The following is a 21,981-nucleotide window of genomic DNA, read 5'->3' on the forward strand; positions in this document are numbered from 1 at the left end:
ATGAGGTTATATGTAATGGCTTCATCTTTAACTGGTAGGTGTGACAAATTAAACAACACTGTTTGGTGTGTTATCTAGGACCTAAATAGTTTACGACCAATCATGTAGTCAGTCAATTATCTAGTTACATTACGTTAATCATTTATTATATATTTACTACGTAGGTATTTATTAAACGTGGACTTTGTGAAGTGTAAGTAGATATAGATGTATGTAATTTTAGACCTAGGTACATCCTAATACTGAGAATAGTTAAGAAAAACAGATTAAGTGTGGGAGAGCCATGCTTCGGCACGATTGGGCCAGTCACACGACCACGGCCTCACGGAAAAACGGTGTGAAACTACGCTTGCGTTGTGTTTCGTAGTGTGAGTGTAGTAGTTCGTAGTTACCGAAGGCCCAATTGCCCCCTTTCCCAATTTTCTTAATCCCACATAGTTCACTACAAATTTACTTTAAAACTATTATGTTTGTTGTTGTATCTAATAGAGATCTTATATTCAAAGTACAACAAAAATTTACATAATATCAAATTAAAACAATAACCATGTTTAACCTTACGCAATACTTCAGAAAATAACTTGAAGTGGTATTTATATCCCCCCTACATACGCCCACACGTAGAACTCTTCGCAAGCTACCTGAGGCTGAGGGCCGCCCACAACACCTGATCATTAACTTAGTATTACTTTTTCAAACAAAACAATAACACCACTGTTTACCAGCCCTACTTTGTAGTAAAAAACAAAATGGAGTTGCTGTTCAATTGTTTATTGCTTTTTCTCTTGTTTATTGAAATTATGAAATAATGTAAAGGTGGCTTCTCGTCTGATTCTGTTGTTGGGGGTAAAGGATGGGGTGCGGTGCCAGAAGACCTCCCCGCGGTGCACCCTGGGTACAGGTAATAGTCCCCCTAACGGGGGTGATAGGGTTGGAGTGGCTATTGCCTGTAGCGAACTTCTGGACGGAGCGGAAGGACCCGAGATGGGTTCCAAAGGCGGCAGGCTTTGTGCTGACACATGGCCTGCGCCTCCGAGGGAGCGTCTTTCCGCTCGTCTCTCTGACTTAGCAGAGAGCGTGGCGGAGAGGCAAGGACGGTGCTCGTTGTGCACTCACCCTGCCAACGAGCAGCATCGGGGCACAAGTTGTCCTCGATTGCAACCGTTGATATCGTAATCCGGGAAGAGGTCATGGTCATGTTTTATGACTCTGAACGGGACGAGGGTCTTGGCTTGATCGCCCGGACCGCGAGGAAGTTAACCTCTATAAAAAATTCCTCCAATACCAAGTTCTGGTGCGCGGCGAGGGTATGCGTGGCTGAGGAGTAGTGTCAGTCTCGAGCGCACCTCCAGCTAGGGGACCGGTGGACCCTCTAGTTGGGATACAAATATACACTTACCCAGGTACAGGGGGCACTGCCTGGGTGGACTGAATATTTCCCCCATACTCGTGGGAACTGTATGGGAAAAAAAATAAATTCAAAAAAACAACCAGAGGAGGAGAGGGCAGGTGAGCTAAGCTCGCCTGCAGTTGTTGTGGCAGAGAGCCTTAATGGCTCTGACACCCGTGGGGAGGCGCTGGATTCGTCCAGCAAGTCCCACACACGGGTCCCAAGCTGGAAGGCGTCGGACTCGGAGTCCGACTCCTCATCAGTGTTTGCTGCGAGCGTGAGCTCACAACGACAGACAAGGGCGGCTTTCAAGCGCCCCAGGACGGAGGAGGGTCGGGGATTGTCCTCGTCCTCCAACGCGCAGGAGGCCCCGGCCCCCCCTAAAATCCCCACGGCCGCGCGGGGTGGAGGCAGGGGGAAGGGCAAGAGGTTGGCAGTTTCTGCCCGGCCCAAGCCAGCTGAGCATCCTGCCGCAGAGGGTGACGCCCTGATTAGTGCCGTCCACTCGGACTCCTCCGTGATGGAGGTTGTGGACGCCGAGGGCTTGAAAGGTGAGCGTGGCTCCGAGACCCTTCGGCAAGCTGTCAGGGAGGGGCTCCGCCAGATAGCAGGGAAGAAGTCCCAGCCCGCCGGAGCCGCTCAGCTGAAGTCGGTGGAGGCCGAAATTATGGCGGCGGCCTTTGACATATGTAGGGTTCCCTCGGCGGGAAAAGTGCACCGGGAGCTGGCCGAAATGCGGCGGGAGCTGACGCGCTTGTCTGCCTCCAATGCGGCGCTGGAGGCCGAGCTCCGGGCCACTAAGGCTGAGCTTGCCGTTTGCCGAGGACGTCAACCTCAACCTCCGGCGGAGCCTGATTTGGTGGAGCTACTGCGCAGGGAGATGGCTGCTTTCCAGCAACGTTTTAATGTGCTGGAAAGCAAACTCCTTCGTCCCCCGCTAACGGCCTCGAGCTCAGCAACCTCGAGGTCATACGCGGCTGTTGCGGCCAGGCCATCGACCTCCTCTAGTCGGACTGGCCGCAGTACTCAACCGGTGGCAAGGCCACGAGCGGCTCCTCCAACAAGAGCCCCAGCTCCCCCAGTGGTGCAGGCTCCGGCTGGCGGGCAGGCGGTAAATGCGTCTACTGGACGCAAAAGAGGGAGGAGGGCGCAGCGGCTCAGCAAGCTGCCCCAGTCACAGGCGAGCCCACCCTGCCGGCAAGTGGTGACTGGCAAGTAGTTGGCGAGGCAAGGAGAGCCGCCAAAGAGGCGAGGAAGCGCCGCAAGAAGGCGCAGCGGCAGCGGCGGCAGCAGCAGCGCAAGGAGAAGCGCGCTGCGGCCTTGCTTCTCGCCCCTAAGACCGCGGCTGTAGTTATTACGCTACAGCCCGATGCGGTCCAAAGGGGCGTAACGTATGGCGACGTCCTCGCCAAATTGAAGGGGGCGGTGACTCCCGCGGAGTTCGGGGCCCCTGACGGGTTCTCAATGAAGGTGACGGCAACTGGAGCCCGTCTACTTGAGGTCCCCGGCGCGGCCAGCGGTTCATCCGCCGACGCCCTAGCCGAAAGGATTAGGGCGTGTCTTGGTGCGGAAGAGGCTCGCGTGTCCAGGCCCATCAAGTGCCTTGACCTACGAATAATGGGCCTGGACGACTCCGTGACGGAGCACGAAGTGGTGGCCGCTGTCGCCAGGACGGGAGGGTGCCCTGTTGACCAGGTCAAGGCAGGCACCATCCGTCCGGACAACTCGGGGCTGCGCACGGTGGTGGTAAGCTGCCCCGTGACAGCGGCCAAAAAGATTAAGGAGGGCAGAAGGCTCCTGGTGGGGTGGGTCTCGGCGCAGGTCAAGCTGCTCGAGGCCCGGCCTCTGAGGTGCTACCGCTGCCACGTGGGCCACCACGTGAGCGTTAAATGCACCTCGGAGGTTGACCGCAGCGACCGCTGCTTCCGCTGCGGTCAGCCCGGTCACAAGGCCGGTACGTGCACCGCCCCGCTGCACTGCGACGCATGTGCAGCGGCCGGCAAGCCGGCCAATCACCGGGTCGGGAGCAAGGCCTGCTCCCCGCCTACCAAACCCAGGGGTAAGGGTAGGCCCTCCGCCGCCCCCGTCGTCTCCGCCACCGCCGCCGCCGCAGTCGCCACTGCTACCGCCGCCGCGGCCACCGCCAGCCGTAATGCCGCCAGGGAGGAGGTCGTGATGGATTGTCAGTAATGACTCCATTCCGCCTCCTCCAGGCGAATATCAACCACTGCGCCGCCGCTCAGGACCTTCTACTCCAGAGCATGGCGCAGTGGTCAATAAATGTCGCTGTGGTCTCCGAGCCGTATTTCGTCCCGCCCAGGGATCACTGGGTTGCGGACTTGGACGGCTCGGTGACCATCATCTCGTCGGCCGCCGCCGGTACCCCGACTCTCGAGAGCGCTCAGAGAGGCCGGGGTTGTGTCGCAGCACGGTTCGGAGAGATCGCTGTGGTGGGCGTGTATTTCTCTCCGAACCGAACTCTCGTCGAGTTCCACAACTCCCTGAGGGAGTTGGTTGACGTCGTCGTCGGGTTCCGTTCCCTCCCCGTGCTTGTCCTCGGGGACTTCAATGCCAAGAACTTGGCTTGGGGTTCCCGGTTGACCGACGTTCGGGGTAGGATGGTGGAAGACTGGGCTCTGGAGACAGGCCTAGTCGTCCTGAACCGGGGTTCTGTCCCCACGTGTGTGCGGATGCAGGGTGAGTCGGTGGTGGACATCTCGTTCGCCAGCCCCGCTCTGTCACCGCGTGTTGTTGACTGGCGCGTTATGGAGGAGGTGGAGACGTTTTCTGACCACCGGTACATCCGGTTCAACGTCTCCGCCGAGTCCGCGGACCCGCCAGTCAGACAGGCCCCATGTGGCCCGCGTTGGGCGCTAAGACAGCTGGACCGGGAGCTTTTCCTGGAAGCCGCAATCGTGCAGGCCTGGGTGATACCACCAGACAGGCCTGCCGACATCGATGAGGAAGCAAGATGGCTCCAGGACGCCATGTCCAAAATATGTGACGTGGCGATGCCCCGGGTCCGGCCAGGTCAGCGCAAGCGCCAGGTGTACTGGTGGTCGCAAGAGTTGGCTGCTCTACGCAGTACGTGCGTTACTGCGCGACGCCGGTACACCAGGCACCGCAGGCTCCGTATCCGCGCTCCAGACGCGGAGGTAAGAGAGGCGGAGTTGTACGAGGGGTACAAGGCGGCAAAGGCCGCCCTAAAAGCGGAGATTTGGCGGGCTAAAGAGGAAGCCCGCCGGGAGATGCTGGAGACTCTGAACAGAGATCCATGGGGGCGCCCCTATCGGATGGTGCGCGATAAGCTCCGCACCTGGGCTCCCCCGCTGACTCAGAGTCTCCGGCCAGAAATCGTGGAAGAGGTGGTCGGCGCCTTGTTCCCCCGACTATGGAGGGGCTTCACCCCTCCATCCATGACTCCGCCCCCTGCGGTGCCCAATGCGGGCCACAGCGACGACGACGACGACATCGTTCCGGAGGTGACCGAGGCAGAAATGAGAGCGGCGGTGCGCCGGATGGGCGCCAAGAATACCGCCCCAGGACCCGATGGCCTGCATGGCAAGGCGTGGGTCCTGGCCTCAGAGGCTCTCGGGCCTCGATTATTAGGTCTCTACAGCGCATGCTTGGAGAGGGGCCAGTTCCCACTTCAGTGGAAGACGGGAAAACTGGTCCTCGTGAAGAAGCCGGGGCGCCCTGCGGACTCTCCGTCCGCATACCGGCCCATTGTGCTGCTCGACGAGGTGGGAAAAGTCTTCGAAAGGATCATTTCAAACCGCCTCGTCGCGCACCTGTCTGGATTTGGGCCGGACCTCGCGGATGGACAGTTCGGCTTCCGCAGAGGGCGCTCCACGGTGGACGCCATCATGCGCGTAAGAGACCTCACGACGGGGAATGCAGTGTCCAGGGGTGGGGTCGTTGTGGCGGTGTCTCTGGACATCGCCAACGCTTTCAATTCCCTACCCTGGAGCTGCATACTGGAGGCACTCCGGTACCACCGGGTGCCTACCTATCTCCGTCGTGTTATCGAGGCCTACCTGACGGATAGGTTCGTCACCTACCCCGGTCACCAAGGTGAGTGGAATCGGCGAGAGATGTCGCGCGGTGTTCCACAGGGTTCGGTTTTGGGGCCGCTCCTGTGGAACATCGGTTACGACTGGGTGCTGCGCACCGACCTCCCGAACGGTGTCAGCGTAGTCTGCTACGCCGACGATACGCTGGTGCTAGCGCACGGGAGGTCGCACCAGGCGGCGGCCAATTTAATGGCGAGAGCGGTTGCGACGGTCGTTGCAAGGATCCGGCAATTGGGACTCGAGGTGGCGCTCCACAAGTCCGAGGCCATGTGTTTTCATGGCCGCGGAAACGCGCCACCTCCGGATGGGTCCCAAATAACGGCAGGAGGGGTTACCATCGGCGTCGAGACGACGATGAAGTACCTAGGACTCGTCCTCGACAGTCGATGGAACTTCGTGGAGCATTTCCGACGTTTGGCTCCTAAGTTGGAACGGACGGGGGCTGCGCTTAAGCGGCTCCTGCCCAACCTCGGGGGCCAAATGCCTCCTGCCGGAGGTTGTACGCGGGGATCGTGCGGTCCATGGCCCTCTACGGAGCCCCTGTGTGGGCGCCGAACCTGATGCGGCGGCCAGCTCGGGCGCTGCTCACGTCCCAGAGGGTCATGGCCATTCGAGTGATCCGCGGATATCGCACGATCTCCGGAGAGGCGGCCAACCTCCTTGCCGGACTCCCGCCGTGGGATTTGGAGGCGAAGGTGCTCGCGCGCGTCTTTAGTTTGCGCGCCGACGCGCGTCGCCGGGGCGAAACTCCACTGCCGCGCCAGATTAATGCGTGGCGGGATGAGCTCCGGCGCGATCTCATGGCGGAATGGCAGCAGCGACTGTCGCAACCAAGGGCTGGGCTCGCTGTCATTGCAGCGGTAAGTCCCCTCTTTGAGGAGTGGCTAGAGAGGCGCCACGGCGTCCTCACCTACCGCCTGACGCAGGTGCTTACCGGACATGGAAGCTTCGGTAGGTTCCTGTTTCTGATTGGGCGGGAGGAAACGCCCGGGTGTCATCACTGCGAAGACCGCCCGGAGGACACGGTGGAACATACGCTTGCGGTCTGCCCTGCGTGGGCTGAGCACCGCCGTGTCCTCAGGGATGTGGTCGGCGACGGCGCCCTCTCGCGTCCGGCACTGATACAAGCCATGGTGCGGAGCGAGGGGGACTGGGATGCCGTCTCCTCCTTCTGCGAAGCAGTCATGCTAGCTAAGGAGGAGGCGGGGCGCGTGAGGGAACGAACTTCCTCACGCCCCAGCCGTCGCGAGAGACACTCCGGGCGTCGGGGATCGCGCGACGATCTCCGGCCACCGTAAGTGCGGGTCTGCGGACGGTGAGCAAGGGTAGCTCGCCGCCCGACCAGAACCAGACCCGTGCGTGCGGCGCGTCGCGTTCTGCGCGCGCCTCAAAGAGCCATCAGACCACCACAGATGGGGCCCAGTAGGGCTGATGCCTAATCCGGAGCTGCGGACTACCTAGCGGGTTTACCGGGGCTCCGGCTCGACGGGCAGGAATAGGAACGGGGTGGTTTTTAGTCAGTAAGAGTCTGACACTCCCTCTCGCCTCGCCCAAGGCGGGAGAAGTCATTGGATGATTTTCCACCCTAAAAAAAAAAAAAAAAAAAGGGGTAAAGGATAATTTGACGTTTGGCCTTCACAACAGAACTGTCCAAGATATATTTTGTTCCTTGAAAGGAGGTAGGTAGAGGTGCACATAATAATATCATTATTTTATGTGACAGTTTTAGCTAGTTAATTTAAGAGTCCTATGTAATAATGATCATTTGAAACGTTCTCATTTGCAAACACACAATTTCGTATTCACATTATCCAAGCCACAGTTTGTGTATAACACAAAGAATTGAATGCACGGTTGGCGCGGTGGCTGGGCAACTAGCTACCAACATGTAGCGGATTCGATCCCCATACGACGCTACTCTTTGTGCAATCCACAAATTGTTGTTTCGGATCTGGGTGTATGATCTGTTCGTAGAGTAGAGCAATGTTTTTTTTTTATTGTTGTGTAGTGTAACTAGACATTCTGCCAATGGACTGTATTAATGAAAATTCTCAATTTTCAATCTTGATAATACCAGCAGTGCCAAATTTTCGGACACAGAACCTTTTGCTCAGCACTCGTATCTATGACCAATGATCCAACAAGGTCTATCCAATAGTCTATCCTCTAGACAAAATCCTTTAACAAAATAGTAACCAGAGAACCTCCTCGTTCATCTATGTATGTATATCTACAGGGGTCCCTGAGTACTCGGTACATCTGTATTCCACGAAGTACTGCCGCACTCGGTCCCGAGGGAAATCGAATCGCTTTCAATGTATCGGTTAAATTGTCCAAATTCCACGTATTATGTAAACTAGCTATGATATATATGTATATGGAGTTGTGTGTGATGTCGCGGTTGAGGTTATTTTTGTAGGTTTCTTATTGGTTATTTATTAAATGTTCATGTTTATTCTTGTTGTTCTTAAGCATACTTTTAAGTCATCATGATTCGTTTTATTCAATATCTTTCAGAAAACATCACGCTTTATGTTACATAGCAAGACAATAATCATAATTTTATTAATTTTGTCTACTAACACTGAGGATTTCAAACGATACATGTCTAACTATACTCTAAAAGCTAGCCACATAAGGTTGACAACATATGGTTGTAAATATCATCGCCTACAAACAAATTTCAAAATATCATTCGATACCTCATCATACCACCGAATCCTATCTAATAACACAATACGAATTCATTTAAATATTGGAAAATTCCTACTCCAGTTTCCGTCGCATGCCTCTACCTAGCGAAGTGATGACATCTGACAGTTGACATTGTAAGATGATCCGTCATCTGTCAGGTGTCAGATGTCAGCTGTCAGTAGTCAGCTGTTCTCTAACACGCCACTCGTAAGCGCTCAACTTACTTTGCAGTTGAGAGGTCAAGGATTCGTTGCGTTACCCTTACCTCTGCTACATTTTACCCTCTTGACTGCAATGCGCTTGTGTAGTTAATTAGTGTGTTAAAGTTACATTGTATAATGTAGGTGTAATATTGCCAATTAAGACTGTCTGATTGGACACTGCCGATCAAGTGAGATCCGGTTCGCGATTTTTTGAATGCTGTAGTTACAAAAATAGCTATTGTTACCCATTACCGGAGCTGTGGACTACCTAGCGGGTTACCGGGGCTCCAGCTCAAAGCAGGAGTAGGAACGGGGTGGTTTTTAGTCAGTAAGAGTCTGACACTCCCTCTCGCCTCGCTCAAGAGAAGACATTGAATGATTTTTGGCCCTCAAAGAAAATGATTTCATTACTCCTAAGACTCCATATTCGGACTATTACATTTACCTGTAGTAGTTACGTTTATTACATACTAAATATTTATTAGTAGGTATTATGAAGGAGTTTTATTTACAACATTTCCATCAGAAGCAAACAACACGCTACTTTTAGTCTGTTAGTGTGTGTTTACGTCAACGTTTACCTCCTTAACCTGTCTGTCTGTCAAGACTGCTGCAGACATGCCAGGGTCACTTTGATTTTAAACCATTTTACCTAATAAATAAACCAATGGAAATATTTTAGCATTCGCATACTTTATTATATATTTCAAACTAGCTTCTATCAGTAGCGTTTCCGTGGAATAAAAATCCTATCCTATCACCCAAGTCAACTCATATCCTGTTTGTATACCAAATTGCTTGCCATCAGGTGATCCGTCTGCTCGTTATAAATAAAGATCTGTATAAATCTTTATTTTGTTCTAACATAAACAAATTCGTTTGATCAGTAGTCTGACATTTAGGGAGCGATATAACACGGCTGACATTACGTGGGCTCGCTCGGTAAACAGGTAAATTGAAAAACTTCGCCAGCCGACCACTAGTCGCGGCTGGAATATGATTAATGTGACTGTTACCTCACTCTCTGGTACTATGTATTACCTAGATTCTTGTGAAAAGATCTGAATGCCTTTTGAGATAAAGATGGATATGGAGCATGAAAGGTTTTTTTTTGGGTATAGAGGGTAAACGAGCAGACGGATCATCTGATGGTAAGCGATCAGCGCCGCCCATGGACATCAGAGGAGTCACTGGTGCATTGCCAACGCTGCAAATTGTTGAGAAATGAGTATGCTATTTGACGCAAAAATGATGACGTCATAAGTAGCGTTCTCATGCAAAATTCATACATTTTGAAAAAAGTATTAAATTTTACTAGTTACAAGCGATGTATTAGGCTGTATGTCAGAGAAGTTTTTTTTTTGAGGGGGCAAAATCATCCTATGACTTCTCGGCGGGAGGGAGTGTCAGACTCTTACTGACTAAAAACCACCCCGTTCCTTCTCCTGCTGTGAGCCGGAGCCCCGGTAACCTTTTACGTTGTCCGCAGCTCCGGAACATTAGAGAAGCTAGGTTCCAAAATGTAGAATCATATGGAGAAGACATAGGCGACCGGACAGTGGAGTGTTAGTAACAGGGTCCCGTTTTAGTTTACGGAACTCTAAAAACGAAAAGAAAGCAAAAAGTCACAAGTTTCTTTTGTATTAGCGAAGTGTTTGCTCAGCTCAGTGATTGTCAAAGGAAACTATCAGTCGGTCTGTGTGGCCGCAAACAAAGGACCGACTGATTCCGAATTCCACTCGCTTTTTGATAACTTTGGAAAACTAAACTCAAGGATTTTTAGTTTCTACCGAGAACAGTCTTTCAGGTAGCGCTGTGGAAAAATATTATTGGATGATAATGTTTTGCTAGGCTTGATTTTTTCTGTAGGCATATTGTAGCACAATAATATAAAGTTTGTTTTTTTATTTATTTCGATAAAAATTTAAATTTAACTTAATGACAATAAACTTACGACTGATGAAAAATTACGATGTTGCTATTTTAAATACTTTTTGTTTAGTATGGCGTACTAATTTGTAGCACCTTGAAAACATCATATTATAATGTGATGCTCTTTTGCAAGTTTATATTTATGTACACTTGATAACTCCAGCTACGGTAGAACCTACCTTCTACGAGTATAGTAAGTGGTACATAATGATTTTTTCCACTGTACTGCATTCGCGTCCTCCGTCCAAAGGTCACGGTCAGACAGTGGTCTTCACATAAATATCACAAGCATTAGGGGACTTTTTCTACCAATCATATTCATTTGTACATATAGGTTAGTACTGGTGGAAACAGACTTACCTAAGCTATGTTTCCATAATTATAAAAATTATGGAAAGATGCGTGCTATGGATGGTTTCCCTACTATCGATACATCTCATACTCGAGCTGCGCATCTTCGTCGTAGCTACATAGATTAGTATAGGTGGAAACGGTCACATAGTTTCACAGCTTAGTTATTACATCTTCGTAGCATAGCTACATAGCACATTTCTGGTGGAAAAGCACACTTAGCTAGCTTTTTCTTTATATCCACCATTTTCTACTGAACATAAACAAATGAATAACTTGTCACAGTTTGAATAAATCGTTTTATAGTTAACGTGAATGGATTTAATGCCGTGAAAATGTAAGTACTTTCATCAGTCAGTTATATGAGGGACTTAATTAAGCACTAAAGAAATATTTGTCACGCATATGTTATATACGGACAAATATTAGATTGGAACTTCTAACAGCCTACAAAAATCCTTTAAGCTATAAATAAAAATATCACCATCATAACGGCTGTTAATGCTGAAGCAAATGCAGACATTAACCACAATAAACCGAAAAAACTCCTATAACATTTTGCTCGACCCGGCAATCAAACCTCATTTAGATTTATTTTACCGTTTTGACGTGTAAATGCTCTTTTGTAACCTATTTACAAATAAATAATAAAGTTGATTTCATTTCATTACTTTTCATTTCACTTCATTATCTTTACCCATCAATCCTTTATCATGACTGATTAATACATTATTCACAATGTTTCGCTCCGTGTGATGATGGCTGTATTTAATATTGAAAAGGTGTTAAGCAGGTATTGAGGACGAGAGCCGAGAGTTGAGTGCCAACCGGGAACCGAACCACTTTGTATTCATAAATCTACATCACAAGGTTGGAGTTTGTTAAGAAATTATTTAGTATAGAGTATAGAATCTCTGTAGCAGAGTTAGTACACACTTTAATTAAGAATATCAATTTAAATGCAGATTGTTGTTTAGATTTATCATACATGCTCTATGAACATGATGTTGAAATATATTCGGAAAAAATCGAAAATATACTCAACTAGATACTGCCAGCCACTTTACTCCCATTCCTGTGGAAATTTAGGCATATCTTTAGTGCTATAAGTTTTTAAACTGACATGGTCACTAACACTAGAATTGGAACTTGAAACGGGATATTTACCATGTTTTTCTATTTCTATGAGTTTCCGATAAACATCCACCCGCATTTACTCCAGAAATATCCCGTTTCAAGTTCCAATTCTATATCTTCAGTGCTCCCTTACACTCCTTAAGGAACATACATGCCAAGTTTCAGCTTCCTATGTTCTGTAGTTTTAGCTGTGCGTTGTCTGTCAGTCAGTCAATCATTAACGGAAGAGTTTTATATATACAAATAATAAATTACCCAAACCAGGAACTAGACTCTCAGACCCATTGTTCGACGCCAACGACCACTTAATTTATCACACACAAAACTCCCTACACAAATAATTTATCATGAATATCTCACGCACACACTTAATATTATTTACTCGGGATGAGAGTAATACAATCACATAGTAATCACAGTCAACATGAACGATGTAGGTAAATCTGTGTACACACACAGATTTACCTACAGGAATCTCTTCGTATACTGTACATACACGTGAGTTCTTTTAGACTCATTATATTTACGTTCCTAGGAACGAATTCAGAGGTGCTAGGACTAGTCTTAGCACCTCTGAGAATGTATGTAGGCTTAGTAATTATTTGCACCATTAAACTTGTAGTCGGTATAAGAGTTGTAAGTATGGTTTCGCAGTGAAGAATAATAAATTTCATCTCTTCTCGCGAGTGGCTTCAAAGGACTGTTCAACTTTTGGATCGTCAAAATAGAATTGTCGGTCAGTTCGTTAGTGAAACTAGCTCGCTAGCTGGTCGCTCAGCGTAGCTATTTGTTTGGAGAGGAGGTATCAAGAAACTTTATCGTTTACTGTTTTAAATTAAAGTCGGCACTAATGGGCCGGCACGACCGGAGTGATACCACGGCCGAGCAGAAAACCGACGTGAAACAACGCTTGCGTTGTGTTTCGTTGTGTATGTGAGGTTACCGGAGACCCAATTATCCCCGTTCCCAAAAGGTCGGCAACGTCCTTCTAACGCCTCTGGTGTTTCGGGTGTCCATGGGCGGCGGCGATTGTTTACCATCAGGTGATCCATCTGCTTGTTTACCGACTTATACCATAAAAAAGTTCGCTTGTACAGATATTTTATATTAAGTTTTTATAACAACATAATTGCATTTGTATTCTACAGTGATATTACAAAGAGCGAGTCTTGTTATCTTGTCAGCCGCACAGTGAGCCTTGAACTAAACTTTACAGCACATTATCTTGGCGAGTACATCTCAAACAATGTCCTTTATTATCATTTTATTACATTTCACAAAAAAAGTAAAAATAATGACTCAACTTTACTCCATACTTCAGTGATAACTTCCGAAGTTGAAACAAGGAAGGACATAAAAAATCTGCAAAAATTTATCATAATTATGTAGCCGGTGGGTTTCTGCCAGTCGAGCCAGCTGCCATACTGAGTGGCGTTAATGAGTGACTGAGGATTTTTCTAATACAAAAGTTACTTGTAGTATGTACCCAAATTATGTGTCGTAATGTGCACCTCCTTCGGGGATAAAAGGCGTGAAGTTGTGTGTACCCAAATATCGTAACTTGAAGTGATTATTACTAAATCTAAGTGATCTTGTTGAGCTGTGGACTACCTAGCGGGTTTACCGAGGCTCCAGCTTGAAAAGCAGGAGTTGGAACGGGGTGGTTTTTAGTCAGTAAAAGTCTTACACCCTTTGACCTCGACCAAAGCGCCAAAGAAGTCACTGGATGATTTTACCCCCTTAAAAAAGGTGATCTTGTTCAATATTTATAGCTACGATTTTGATTAATAGAAATTAACGCTCTACTAGTCACCACGGGAATCTTATTTCATAATTTATTTTTGTTTAACATAACTAATTTTTACCTAAACCCGCCATAACATGTATAACTAACTTCGTGCTACAAAGCACAGTGTTACAAAATCTTTTTACTCTAGATAAAAACTTTCCACTACACAATACATTCCCTGGAGTAGAGTGACGCAGCAGTAGAGACGTCCACATTAAAACAATGCCACTATAAATCATTTCAGCGCGCAGTGGTGGCCACAAAAAGCCGGGGCTCTATTAAAATGACGCAATCGCTCGGGACGCGACGCCCGACGCCCGCACTATGGACGTATTGTCTGTTTAATCACGGCCGCTTTGACTACAAGTCTAGTCCATTAGGTATCACGTCACGGCACCAAGTGACACACTGGGTTATGACGTCAGAAGGCAAGCTATGCAACCAATACCTACTGAAGTGCGAACAAGAATAGGGATGATGACGGGGTATAAAAATTAAAAGTCTATTTAGTCCATTAGTTAGGTAATGAATAAATATTAGACACGTATTTTTTATTTTGTCATATAAGATGACAATACTTAGATAAAACGAATCAAAAGAGGAAGGAGCACATATGTACATACGTCATTTTTATGTATAAAACGTACTTAGAAGTGACGTCACACGATATTTCAAATCAATATATCGTCAAAAGTATTTATTTCAAAATAAAAAATACGTGTAATGTTTTAAAATAATCTACAAGACGGACATTAAAATAAAAAATTGTCATCAACCTTATTATGTGGATATTTTTATCCCATAGATTTCATATTTATGTCAGTTGGTTGTTGGTAATTATTGTGTTATGTTAAGTAAGCGTATGAATAAAATAAATGTGCACGATATCTTTAGACAGGTCTGTAATTAAAACTGCGTGAAAAGAAAATAAACTTCATACATATTTATTTTTAGTCGTGCGTGCATTTAATCGCGTATAAATTATCAGGGTCTATGTTTAAACATACATTATAATATGTGCGATAAACAAAAATATCACATAAGTACATGTGAATAAAAGTTAGTATTGCATACACATAAGGGAAGCAACAAAAGAATAAACAGATACAACAATAGCTGACGTTACCAAGTTTCCCCCGAAACTTCACAGCACTTTAACCATTAGCCTATTGCTACCGAAGAATAACTTTCTCACTTCTCAAAAAGTATACAAATAAAGAGTTTCCTAACTTCCACATCTGGCTGCCATCTTTGGTGACGTAATGTTTTTACAATGGTGCTACGTCTCGACAATGTGACGTCACAGAGTTCATCGTGCCTTACGCCGGTTGTCCATTAGCCGCCTGCAAATGGGTCGCGTTTTTTGGCGAGATGCGGCGATGCGTCATCAATCGTAGTGGCGTAACGTATGTTTGTTTTATTTTTACGGTGTGCGAATAGAGCAGCAAATTGGATTGCCTCTAACTATGTGTAAAGGGTAAACTATCGGGTAAAATCCCATGGAAAAATTACTTGAACCTTAGTTAGCTAGATACGTGAATTTTGTATTTTTGTAAATGGAATAGTATTCTTTTTCACTTGTACGTACTGATTTGCCCCACTCAATTTACAAAAACCATTTACGTTCACCTACTTTATTTCCATTTAGACCAGTCAGCAACAATACTTTTACAAAACAAGTCGCCACACTGGAACAATTTGTTGATCTAGTTAGCGAAAAGCAATGAAACAATATAACATGATTAATAGTTGGAACTGCAATAAGATAGGATTGCAAGCGAAAATGTATTTTTCAGAAATGTATTACTGGATAGTGGTGCCAATTATCTTTGTGTGGAAATAAAAGATTTATATTTATTTCATACAATCTCAGTACATTGTTACTATTTTAATATGCAGCAGAAAATAAAATAAGTAGGCAAATAACAAAAGAGTTGTTAGACAAAGTAAATGAGAAAAGTTGAGGAACTTGTGCCGAGGGCCCTCTGTATGGAAACTGTTACATATTGCTTGTTCCGAATTGTTGCTGTGCTCAAAGGAATATGAGATATTTAGTTGTGCCCCACACACGTGCGGGAGAATCGGAGTATAGTATTATAGAAAATTTTGTTACGTTTCAAAGTATCCCTATCTACTGTTTTTTTTTCTAACAGATTGTTAAATGCAGTGTTTCATTAAATTGTTTTGAAAAGTGTATGTGGATTAATTAAAATAAATAACCTGAATTAGACTTTGATTTTCCCAACAACAGACAGACATGAGTGCACTAATAAATTAATAAAAAAAGCAACGTCAGCAACGTCATGCCTTTTATCCCCGAAGGGGTAGGCAGAGGTACAAATTACGGCACGTAATGCCGCTGTACAATGTACACCCACTTTTCACCATTTGTGTTATAAGTCCCATGTAATAGGGGGTGAGCCTAAATATTAATAATGCTACTTAGCTTAATAACTTACAAAACAAATATCAATTTAATTAAACTAAAGGTGAAACTTTTGCGAACTACTCGGCAAACCTTTAGCAAAAAAAATTAAATTGAAAAACTAAATATTACGTCGCCTTGGGACCCAAATCAAGATTCCGTGCTCAGCACTAAAGTTGCTTCGTAGATTATTTCGCATTTCAAGACCAAAAATATTCCTCAGATATTCAATTTAAAAAGTCGCAAGCTTTCACTGGAAATAAATCATCATTAAGAATAGTCAAACTCGTTAACTTATCAACGATAGGAACTCAAAATCTTGGTCATTGAGACGCTTTTCTGAGGGGGAAAATCATCCAACAACTTTCCTGCCTTGTGTGAGGCGAGAGGGAGTATCAGACTCTTACTGACTAAAAACTACCCGTTCCTACTCCTGCTTTTCAAGCCGGTGTCGCGGTAACCCGCTAGCTAGGCAGTCCGCAACTCCAGGTCAAAGAAACGCTGACGTAAGTTTATACAAAGATTTTTATAACCAATTAGGTTCTTTCAACCACACACATTTAGTACCTGTTACTTCTAATATTGTCAAATGAAACAGTTTTCACAATTAAAATATTCCAATCAAAACACGTTATTTTTCCTCCCCCGAGAATCAAGCTCACCCTCTGTGCACTGCGCCAATTAATTCGTCAATTTGCTGGAAACCCATACAATGGAGCCAGTGGCTCTGATCAATCAATCACTCTGTCAATGAAAAATACATTTTATGTTGTAAGTAGATTGATCGATTATTGATTGAAGCTAAATGTATCTCAGGAATTTCTTTTGTTTTATTTTAAAAGGTCAAATGAGACTATAGATATTCTGTGTTGCTTGTAATTGCTTGAGTACAGAGAAATTGACTGTTTAACTTAATCTGCTGTGGTCTTTTTTAAGGGGGAAAAATGATGATTTTCCCCCTTAAAGCGAGACGACGGGCGAGACGAGAGGGAGTGTCAGACTCTTACTAACTAAAAATCACCCCTACTCCTGCTTTTTGAGCCAGAGTCGCGGTATACCCGGTAGGTAGTTTATAGCTCCGGATTAGGCATCAGCTCTACTGGGCTCCATCTATGATGGTCTGATGGCCAACTTGCTGTGGTACATTACATCATAGTTTCTAAGGACATTTTATGGATGGGAGACCGTCTTTAACATAGAAAGCCGCAACCATTTTCTAGCATCTCGTTGATAAGTACAAATGTACATAAGAATAATATCACACTTCTTTGCTCTCAAGCTTCTTCTTTTTTGATCTTTGGTGGTCAGTCGCCAATACCGTAATGCCACAACTATGCCATAATGTACACCTCTGCCTACCCCTTCGGGAATAAAAGGCGTGGCATTGGTCAGTCGCTAGTTATAGACGCACGAATTTTATTGTTCACTAGCTTTTGCCCGCGACTTCGTTCGCGTGGAATAGTGACTTCCGGCAAATTTTTGGTTTTAACCACATAGTTCCCATAGCTATAGGCTGATGATGATGATGATGAGTTCCCGATCTCGCGGGATCTTTTCAAAAATGAGATGTGGAAGATATTCCAGGGAACTCTTCAAAAATCAACATAATGAGCTCTGCGTTTGATTTTAATAGATGTATACTCACTTAGGGCATTGAAAAAATAGTTTAAAAACGGACTTTAACTAAAGAAATATTATAATCTTTCCGAACTTAAGATGAAAACTAACTTAAAACTAAAGAAAGCTACGAATTACGAATTTATAACAATTAAAAAAGAAATTATATTAGAACCTATCCTTTATGCTATAATAACCAAGCTTAAACTAAATAATTTAAAAGAAACGACTTAAATCTAATCTAATTAATTTATAAATTAGACTTACAATTTTATTAAAAAAACTAACTACAGTAACTACTAATAATCGATATCAAACTAAACCTACGTTAAAAAGTTTAACCAGAAAACCAGGAAAACCCAACAAATAAACTTATTAATTGACAAATACAACGAAACCAATTTAGAATATACGAAACAGCAGGACCACTACAGACAAATAATCATACGACTGATAATACACATTTTCTACAATAGTACCGAAGCGCTCGGCCGATACCCAACCAAATGAATGTAACGAAACCATAGCGCTATCTATTTCGATCCCAACGCCATCTATCGAGGATAAAGACAACTTGGATTATTTATTTATACTCCGTTCGGGCATTTTCTTTGTACTAAAAGTTTAATTATATTGATATAATTTTTTTCATACCTTTTTACTATTTGTTAACTTTTTTCGATGAATTAAAACAATAACATGAACCGAAGTCGTGTAACGATCGACATAGAATTATCTATACTCCGTTAGAGCGTTTTCTTTGTACTAAAAGTTGTATTATGTTATATTTTTCATTGCTTTTTACTATTTTGTAAAAACAAATTTCCAATGAATTAAAACAATAACATGAACTGAACAATTGTAATTACACCATTGCGCGATCAACGCCATCTATCTACGGAGTATAGGAACAGCCCGACATTGTTCAATTCCGTACTATAAGTACGAAATTGAACAATAGATGGCGCTGTATGTCCGGAATAAATTTATTTTTTATTTATTTTTTATTTAATTTTTTTTTTATTTTTATTTTATTTTTATTTTTATTTTATTTTTATTTTATTTTTATTTTATTTTTATTTTATTTTTATTTTATTTTTATTTTATTTTTATTTTATTTTTATTTTATTTTTATTTTTATTTTATTTTTATTTTATTTTATTTTTATTTTATTTTTATTTTATTTTATTTTTATTTTATTTTTATTTTATTTTTATTTTATTTTTATTTTATTTTATTTTTATTTTATTTTTATTTTTATTTTTATTTTTATTTTTATTTTTATTTTATTTTTATTTTATTTTATTTTTATTTTATTTTTATTTTATTTTTATTTTATTTTTATTTTATTTTTATTTTATTTTTTTTTTATTTTTATTTTATTTTATTTTTATTTTATTTTTATTTTATTTTTATTTTATTTTTATTTTATTTTTATTTTATTTTTATTTTATTTTTATTTTATTTTTATTTTATTTTTATTTTATTTTTATTTTATTTTTATTTTATTTTTATTTTATTTTTATTTTTACTTTATTTTATTTTTATTTTATTTTCATTTTGTTTTTATTTTGTTTTTATTTTTTTTATTTTTATTTTATTTTTATTTCATTTTTATTTTTATTTTTATTTTATTTTTGTTTTATTTTTATTTTATTTTATTTTTATTTTATTTTATTTTATTTTATTTTATTTTATTTTATTTTATTTTATTTTATTTTTATTTTATTTTTATTTTTTTTTATTTTATTTTTTTTTTTTATTTTTATTTTTATTTTATTTTTATTTTACTTTTATTTTTATTTTACTTTTTGCTTTTTGAAATAAAAATATATCTATGTCCTTTCTAAGGTTCTAAACTATATCTGTACCAAATTTCAACCAAATCCGTCAAATAGTTGCGGAGATTATTGGTATAATCATAGAATGTTCGACGTGATTCTTTAATTTGACATAACTTTTTTATTTATGAACCGATTGACATGAAACAAACACTAAATGTAAATTTAAGCATCCCACAATATATTCGTGAAAACCGCATCCAACTCGGATCAGCCGTTTCTGAGATTAGCGCGCACAGACGAACAGACAAACAGACAAACAGACAAACAGACAAACAGACAAACAGACAAACAGACAAACAGACAAAAAAAAAGTTAATTACATTTTTGGGTTCGACATCGACATAACAATAACCCCTGCTATTTTTTTTATTTTTATTTTCAATGTACAGACAGCACTTTTCTACGATTTTATTATATGTATAGATGAAAACTTTCTTAAGGGAATTACTTGCAAAATAGGGTTATTGTGTAAGTAATTCTCTCACCTGATTGAAAAACTCCAGAACCAATACTTGGATTACTTTCTTTTACTTAAAGCGATAAGTAAACTTACCCGTTTATTCTCCTTTACATTGAGATCGCCTGCCCTTCAACTTACAAAGGTAACTTGTTTCCAAAACATTTAATAATTGTTTTACCTGCTTTGTAGTGGGAATGGGTGGGTAATGGGATGGGAGGCGTTTGGTTTTCCTCGTCACTTTCCTTCCTTTTACAGAGTACAAGAATTACCAAAAAAAAAATGTCTGATATTCTTTTTGTTGACGAATATTTTTTTTTCTCGACTTATCTAAGATGACTCGAACCTAGAAGCCTTGACTTATAACATAGTTAATCATATGTGAAGTATTCTTTTTTTTAATGTGTCTAGGGTGAACCATTTGAATTTGTTACTATCGCGTGAGAGCATCTTGAGTTGTAGTTGAGGCACCGCGCCGGCCACGTGCTTACAGCTCGCAGGGCGATGGTGAGCCGCTCGCTAGGTGCAAGTGAAACAGCATCGCATCGAGCTTGCACCTCGCGGGCGACGCGCCGTAAGCACGCTGGCAACTAGCGGTGCCGTGCTCGTTAAGTGTGTTTTGACCTTAAATTAGTACGTACTTACGAATTACACGACTCTTTCAACAGAAAAATCATACAGTAGTATGCATTCACAAATATTATAATAATAACTCTCCCGTACATTTGAGACTACTATCATAGCAGGCACAATTCCCGTCGGAACGGCAGTGCTTAATTGACTTACACAGGGATGAAATAAAATAACCGCGAGTGGCACAAACAAACAAATATTAAGTAAAATAATATTAACATTGTGAAGTCGAGCGCTCGTTACAGGGCAATCTGTTACACGAGACAGAGTGTTTTCATAAAGATATACATATTCATTGCTGTTGGAGTATTATGAGTGTAGTCGACACGAAGAATCGTGTACAATGCAAGTTTAATTTACTTCAGTATTTGTGTAGGTTGTTGTAATAAAGTTATTGCTTAATTAAGAAAAATAATTCACCAATAACTTCTTTTTTTTTAAAGGGAACCACTTTCTCTTTTCTGTACCGTTTCAATTTTTTTAAGGTAGGTATTATCCTTAAAACCCCATCAAAATTATATCAGTTAACGCGAGAAAATAGCCCACATTCATACAGGTCAAACTGAGAACCTCCTTTTTAATGAAGTCGCTTAAAAAGTTGTCAACATACAGTAGGCACCTAGGACATTCCAATTATGTTATCTATGCCATGCATGTATGCAGCATGTATGAAGCTTTAATTTAAATTAAAAAAACAACTATTAATTTAAGTTCTCAATAATTATCAAAACGTTTTGAGGTCTTATCGTCTGTATGTTTCCTACAGCACAAAAATCAAGTACAACTTTAAAATTCTCATTTAGTACTTATGTAAAACGACACAGTACAGCAGTGACCTGCTCGCTAATGGCACCTCCGCGGTGACAATTCCTTACATTTTATTGCAGCACAAATTGTTCAGCACAGGAATTTGAATTGCTATCTTACAATACTGTACATAATGCTAATAACGGTTACAAGTAAATACTGTAAGAGATAGGCAAGTAAGGATTAGTGAAGCTTTCCGAACCACTATAATTTTCTTAAACGAAAGTAAAGCAGCCATATACTTTGTTAGCGTTTCAAAGTGCTACCTCATTCATTGGTCTCGTTGGTAACTGCTTCGTTGGTCGAATAGTTCGATTTCCGGGTCGGGCAAAGTATTACTAGGGCTTTTTTGATTTTTCGAAAATTTCTCAGTGGTAGCACGGAGTCTGGAATTATGCCCAGTATATGTCAATAGGCTCACCCCCTATTACATGGGACTTATAACACAAATGGTGAAAAGTGTACATTGTATAGCGGCATTACGTGATAAAATGTGCACCTCTGTCTACCCCTTCGGGGATAAAAGGTGTGACGTTGCTTAGGTTAGTTGCGTTTCAAACGACGTAGCGTCTATCTACCAGTCTACGTTAATTACTAACTTTGTACCGACCTGAGTCCAAACTACCTTG

The 21,981-nt window shown here is 42.7% G+C and overlaps 1 protein-coding gene across 1 annotated transcript; it reads left to right on the plus strand.

Moving 5' to 3' along the window:
- On the plus strand, positions 1 to 2,609 carry LOC126911098 (uncharacterized). Its single transcript, XM_050696182.1, has 2 exons — positions 1 to 34; positions 1,495 to 2,609. The coding sequence occupies exons 1-2, from the start codon at positions 1 to 3 to the stop codon at positions 2,607 to 2,609; spliced, it is 1,149 nt and encodes a 382-aa protein (XP_050552139.1).
- Positions 2,610 to 21,981: the final 19,372 nt, after the last annotated feature.

The sequence above is a fragment of the Spodoptera frugiperda genome, chromosome 10, assembly GCF_023101765.2.
Source record: "Spodoptera frugiperda isolate SF20-4 chromosome 10, AGI-APGP_CSIRO_Sfru_2.0, whole genome shotgun sequence".
NCBI classification, from domain to species: domain Eukaryota; kingdom Metazoa; phylum Arthropoda; class Insecta; order Lepidoptera; family Noctuidae; genus Spodoptera; species Spodoptera frugiperda.

What these genes read in the sequence shown, in the direction of transcription:
- LOC126911098 (XM_050696182.1), top strand. Translation starts at nt 1, where the DNA reads ATGAGGTTATATGTAATGGCTTCATCTTTAACTG. An exon ending in AATGGCTTCATCTTTAACTG is followed by an intron (nt 35 to 1,494) that starts GTAGGTGTGACA and finishes AAAAACAACCAG; the next exon opens with AGGAGGAGAGGGCAGGTGAG.